Here is a 6,209-nt window from a genome sequence, read left to right as displayed (position 1 = left end):
ATTTTTTTTCCGCAATTCTTTTTTTTTTTTTAAGCAAATGACATAGACCCAAATTACCAGCTTTTTTAAATCTAAGCTTAACATTACATATTTAAACAATTGTCAGAACTGATGAATTTGCCAACATCCATGCACAACTAGAAAACATCCTTAATTTACACCAAACCAGAAATGTATTACCATTGATGTAGTAATAGCTTTCTTTACTAAATACTGAAAATAAAATTGAAATATTTCTGTGGAAGGTTTATCTGGCAATGTTAACTTCACAGCAGGCTGACACTACTCACATGTCAACACAATGGGAAGGAAGCAGATCCATACTGGTGTTAAACAACAGTCTTGTCCTAGCACTACTCAAGAGTCACAGGGCTCACCTCAGATTAGGTTTTGTTTTCTTTTGTTTAAAGCAAAGTGCATACAGAGATTACAACAATTTTAAAGACAAAAAAGTGGTCCTATTTTGTGGTCCCAACAACAAACTCAAAAGTCTATGACAAATGGGGGCTCCGATGAGCTGTTTTATAAATACTTTAGATTAGGTACAGTTATACAGAAAGTTGAGTTCGTTTGAAATCTTCAAAAAAAAAGTTCCTGTTATTCCTCAACTGGTGCTTGTTATGGTTTACCATTTCTGTTAAACGCGTGCGTTGAATTACTTGTTATCCAATCGTAGCAGGTGCTCCTTACCATTTATCGTCATGGACTTTAACTGTCCGTCTTCCTCAACTTCTACTCTTTCTTGACCATTCTCCACAATTCTCTTTGTAGTAATTTTTTTGCCATTAACTGTCTTAGTAGAAGTTGATATTGATTTGAAGTTGCCCATTCCGCTACCGCCAAATGATGCTGAAGAGAAGGAAGTGATGCCCCCATGCCCTAGTGAGCCGAATGGAGTGAATCCTGTATCAAAAGCAGGAAATCCACCTCCAAAAGGAGGAAATCCACTGAAGGCAGAGAAAAACGAGCCTGTACCTTGGTTTCTGCTTCCTCGGGGACCCCTTCGGTTCCCAAAGAAGTCATCAAATGGGTCTTCAAAGAGGTCAAATGAAAATGGGTCCCTTCCACCAAAAAATTCCCTGAAGACATCATCTGGATTCTGGAATGTGAAGCCAAACTCAAACGGACTGTCAAAATGACTTCCACCTCCTCCTCCTCCACCATTTAATCCTTCTTTGCCGTATTTGTCATAGATGTCCCGCTTTTTTGCATCCAATAACACCTCATAGGCCTCAGCTACTTGTTTGAATTTCCGCTCTGCTTCTTCTTTATTTTCAGGATTTTTGTCCAGATGCCATTTCAGTGCCTGTTTCCGATATGCCTTTTTAATGTCCTCAGGTGAGGCATGTCTCTGCATGCCCAGAACTTCATAGTAATCCACCATGTTTTAACAGATTGTTGGAATAAATCCGAGGACGCGGCGGCCGGTGAGGGGGGGGAGGAGTTGGGCGGCCGGTCTCCTCGGGGCTCTGGCACAGCTGCGCTGGTGGCCAGGTTCTAATTTTTTGTAGACCTATTTTATATCCTAAATAATTAATAGATTCTCCTCTTTGTGTCTTTACAGGAGCAATATGTAATTTTGCCCCAGCAAGACAAAATTTTCTTTACTTCTTCAAACATTCTTTCTAAAGTATCTGCATTTGAGTCAGCTAGTAAAATATCACCCATATAATGATAAATTATAGATTTAGGAATTTTTTTCACCTATCACATCAAATGACTGCTGTACAAAATATTGGCACAGGGTTGGGCTATTCAACATTTCTTGTGAGAGGACCCTCCATTGATATCTCTTAACTGGTTGAGAATTATTGTAAGTAGGCACTGTGAAAGCAAATATTTCTCTGTCTTTTTCTTGTAAGGGTTTTGAAAAGAAACAGACTTTTAAAACAATAACTATGAGAGGCCATCCTTTTGGTAACAGAGTAGACAAAGGAATTCCAGATTGTAGAGAGCCCATTGGCTGAATTGATTTGTTAATTGCTCTAAGGTCTGTTACTATTCCCCATTTACCAGATTTCCTTTTAATAACAAATACAGGAGAATTCCAATGGCTGGTTGATTTTTCAATATGCAAAGCATTTAACTTTTCTTCTACCAGCTCTTCTAAAGCTTGGAGTTTCTGGGTGGCTGGTGACCACCCATTAGAACAATATCTTCTAATATTTCTCTCAAAAACATGTGCTAGTTTATGATTTGTTTCTGAGACTGAAGGGATGTTAATCTGAATATTCCATTGTTGCAACAGGTCTCGACCACACAGGTTCATAGCTATGGTAGCCACATATGGCTTTTATTTTCCTCTCTGTCCTGCTGGAACTATACATTTGAGCCATCTTGCACTTTGTTTCACTTATGATAATGTTCCAATCCCTAACAGCTGAAAGTTTACCTCCTGAAGGGGGCCAAGTTATATGCCAAAATTTTGGTGCAATTATGATCACATCAGCACCTGTGTGTACCAGACCAGACAACAAAACCATTTATTTTTTATTGATAATTTTGGTCTTTGTTCATTTATAGAAGTTTGCCAAAAAATTTTTTCATGGTTTCTCCTGAATTTTCTGTTCTCTCTGTCTCTGTTGTTCCATTACCCCGAGCAGGCTGGTTTATTCCAATAGGCATTGGGTTATTTAATTGCTCTGAGTAGGAGTTTCCTCTATAACTGCAGGAAAAGACTGAGCTGGATTTGCTGATGGGGTCTGCCTGAGGCTCCTCTGGGAGTTATCGGAAGCCTGAGGCAAAGTATTACCTTCCCTGTTCCTTGTTGATCTATATTCCTTGGTCCAGTGTTTTCCCTTACCACACCTTCTGCATACTCCAGAAGGAAGGGGAATTCTGTTGCCATTGTTCCTTGAAGAAACATTGTTTCTAGGAATGCCTTGTTTACAGTCCCTTTTCAAATATCCTTGCTTTCCAAATCCAAAAGATCTGACATTCCTCAAACCTCTTGAAATTGCTTTTCCTATTCACATATCATCATTGTCATGAGCCTCCACATTAAACATGTCCCTAACCCAATCTTCCAGGGGTGCATATCTTGCCTTTAACAGCCTGATTATTCTCTTTATGCTGCATTCAAGCTCTCAAAAGCCAAAAATTTGATTATTATCTAGCTAGCTTCTGAATTTGAGACCATTCTCTTTACTGCTGAAATTGGTCTTTGTAAGAAATCCATGAAGGGTTCTTTTGGGCCTTGTATAACCATTTTAAATGACTCAGTTTTCTTTCTTGGTTTCTCAGTTCTGTTCCATGCATTCAAGGCTGCCATTCAACATAGAATTAGGGGTTGGATATCCTATAAACATTTTGTTTGTATTGAGGCATTTTGGCTTTTTTCAACAAGCTGGTCCTGAGAGATTTGATTACCTTTAGCCCTCCATTGATTTTCTATGTTTTTATCTACCTCTTTGAACCACATTTGCCACTGCAGCTGTGCCAAGGTTCCAGAACAGCATTTATCAATTCTCTCCAGTCCTGTGGTATAATCTTATTTTAAGTTGACGAGGAGTTTAACATTTGCTTTACAAATGAGGAATGCATGCCATAAGATATTATAGCCTTCTTAATCCTTCATAAATATAAAATTTCAATTGCTGACCAAATATTTTGTGTATTCACTTGACCAGATACCTGCTGTATGATTACCAGATAAATTAAGGGTGTTTGTGTGAAAACAGGCTTTTTTTCTTATAACCTTATAATCCAATCCTGATACAATTTCACTGTTAATAAATTAATGAAATATGTGAATGATCCAAGTGGAAAATTCCCAAATTAGCATTTCATCAGCAAATGAAATCAATAACACAAAAGTAATAGTGAATGTAAGAGGAGAACTCAAAATGCAGGCTATATTCCAACATGAATAAGAGGATCAATGCAAAATTCATTTAGCCTAATATGATTACTTAAAGAAATAATAGCATGTGGATCAAATGCCAAATTATGACTTCATATGTGAGTATTCAGAGAGTGAAGAACAATCATGCTTCAAAACTGTTTAATTTAAGAAATATGGGAACTAAGTTTTAAGGTTTGTTTTTTTGCATATGTTGTGTCCATAATGTGATGAAGTGAGTTCCTTTCTGGTCTTAATAGTATGATGTAGCACTTGGGAACAAAGATGATGCCAAAAAAGTAATATACTAGAACTCTAGATAGAGAGGACTTCCATAGCCACCATCACCTTCCCCTTGATGCTATGGTAGACAGGGAGAAACCTGACCCAGACACTGCAGAACATCAGCATGCTCAAAGCTAGCAACTTGGCTTCATCGAATGTGTCAGGCAGATTCCTAGACAAAAAAGCCATGAGGTAACTCCCTATAGCCAGTGTTCCCAGGTACCCCAGGATGCAGTAGAAGGCAATAGCTGAGCCTTTGTTGCAAATGATGATGATATGTCCATGTTCTGAAAGGACATCTTTGTCAATAAATGTCAGAGAGGTTGCCAGCCAGATTCCAGAGAGAACAACTTGCAGCAATGTTCAGATGGAAATGATGAAATAAGGGGCCTTTGCTATCAGTAGCCACCTGGTTGGTTCTAGGGACGCTAGCATCCCCTTCATGCAGATCCGTATTCCACCAAACAGCTCTGGAAGGTCCTAGGGACACCAGGTAAGTCTCAGCCCACTGTTGGCTAATACTCTTTAAAGCATGTCCAGCATAGCCCAGCAGCACTATGTCTCTTGGGCTCCATATACCAGCCCACAACTCTGACACCTTTCCTGGATGCCAGGTTCATCCTAGGGACCCCATATGGGATACCTTACCACCTGTTACCACTCCTTAAAGCCTGCTCTACAGGACCAGACTGTACTCCCTCCCTTGGGCTCCACATTCCATCTCACACCTTAGGCAGAAGACTTCTGTTTTACCTCAGGCCAGGCTGGTTCTAGAGCCCCAAGGTAAGACACTGCCCACTGCTAGCCAGCACTCACCAAAGCTGGACCAACAGCCCCCAACTGCACACACCTGCACTCCCTATCACATCCCACAAATTCCACATAAAATTTCTGCTTTACTGGAGCCTATGGTATACTAGGAATCCCAGACACCAATCAGAAACCCAGAACACAATAGGCCACACAGGTTATAGAAACCACAGAGGCCAGTTTGGCATCCAAACTTCTTTTTTATTTATTTATTTTTTTATTTTATAGTACTATTCAGTTCTACATAATAGCCACAGATTCCCTTGTTCTCTCCTTTCCTACCCCCCCTTTCCCCCCAGCCCACCCCCGCTTCCCAACTCCTCCTGATCATGGTCTCCCCCGAGGACTGGGATCGACCTGATAGACTCAGTCCAGGCAGGTCCAGTCCCCTCCTCTCAGATTGAGACGAGTGTCCCTGCATAAGTCCCAGATTTCAAACAGCTAACTCATGCAACCAGCCCAGGACCTGGTACCACTGCCTAGATGCCTCCCAAAGAGATCAAGCCAATCGACTGTCTCACCTATTCAAAGGGCCTGATCCAGTTGGGGGAGCCTCAGCCTTTGTTTCATAGTTCATGTGTTTCCATTGGTTTGGTTATTTGTCCCTGTGCTTTATCCAACCTTGGTTACAAGGACCTAAATTCTTATTTTTATGCCTCATCTCATAATCTTTCAACAATTTTCCAACAAAGTGATGTTATTAGGGTCAAGCATTTACCACATGGGCCTGTGAATGACTCACTTTAGCGACAAAAATCTCAACTATCAGCATTCATGAATATTAACAGTTCTATATTCAAAAATACTCTATTAGAGATTCCATAAAACATGACCCTTTGCTAACATTCATTTTTTTATTCTCAGATTCCTCAGTCTGTATGCAGTGAGAGCTGTCGTCTTGGATTCAGGAAAACCCACCGAGAGGGAGAGGCTGCCTGTGCTTTGAATGCAAGCAATGCCCAGAGAATGAGATTTCCAATGAGACAGGTGCATGTCAATCATGCAGAAAACATCACAGCTCTCCGCATCTGCAATGTACAAGCAAATGAAAAATATCTATAAGTGAACTGCAATCAATTCACATCTGTAAAGACAATCATCTTCCTTCCAACTGTTAGAAAACATCAGATTGCAATTCATTTTCCCACTGAAATAACATGCTCTTGATATAGAAATTCATACCTGATTTTGATCTTGAACCACTGTGGACATGACTGTCTACAGAAAACTACTCTTCTCACACCAGTGAACTATGCTTCATGTCACCATGTGC

At 40.1% G+C, this 6,209-nt stretch overlaps 1 protein-coding gene across 1 annotated transcript; it reads right to left on the bottom strand.

Moving 5' to 3' along the window:
• Positions 1-382: 382 nt before the first annotated feature.
• On the bottom strand, positions 383-1,453 carry LOC121826126 (dnaJ homolog subfamily B member 6). Its single transcript, XM_042269925.2, has one exon. It carries the CDS (start codon positions 1,382-1,384, stop codon positions 656-658), a length of 729 nt encoding a protein of 242 aa, XP_042125859.2. The 5' UTR covers positions 1,385-1,453; the 3' UTR covers positions 383-655.
• Between the last annotated feature and the right edge of the window lie 4,756 nt (positions 1,454-6,209).

This window comes from Peromyscus maniculatus, chromosome 1 (genome assembly GCF_049852395.1).
Source record: "Peromyscus maniculatus bairdii isolate BWxNUB_F1_BW_parent chromosome 1, HU_Pman_BW_mat_3.1, whole genome shotgun sequence".
NCBI lineage: Eukaryota > Metazoa > Chordata > Mammalia > Rodentia > Cricetidae > Peromyscus > Peromyscus maniculatus.
Note: the sequence above shows the minus strand (reverse complement) of the source record. Positions and strands in the feature narration are given on the sequence as shown.

Bases quoted from the DNA above. Each gene is read 5' to 3' on its own strand.
- LOC121826126 (XM_042269925.2), bottom strand. From the start codon at position 1,384: ATGGTGGATTACTATGAAGTTCTGGGCATGCAGAGACATGCCTCACCT.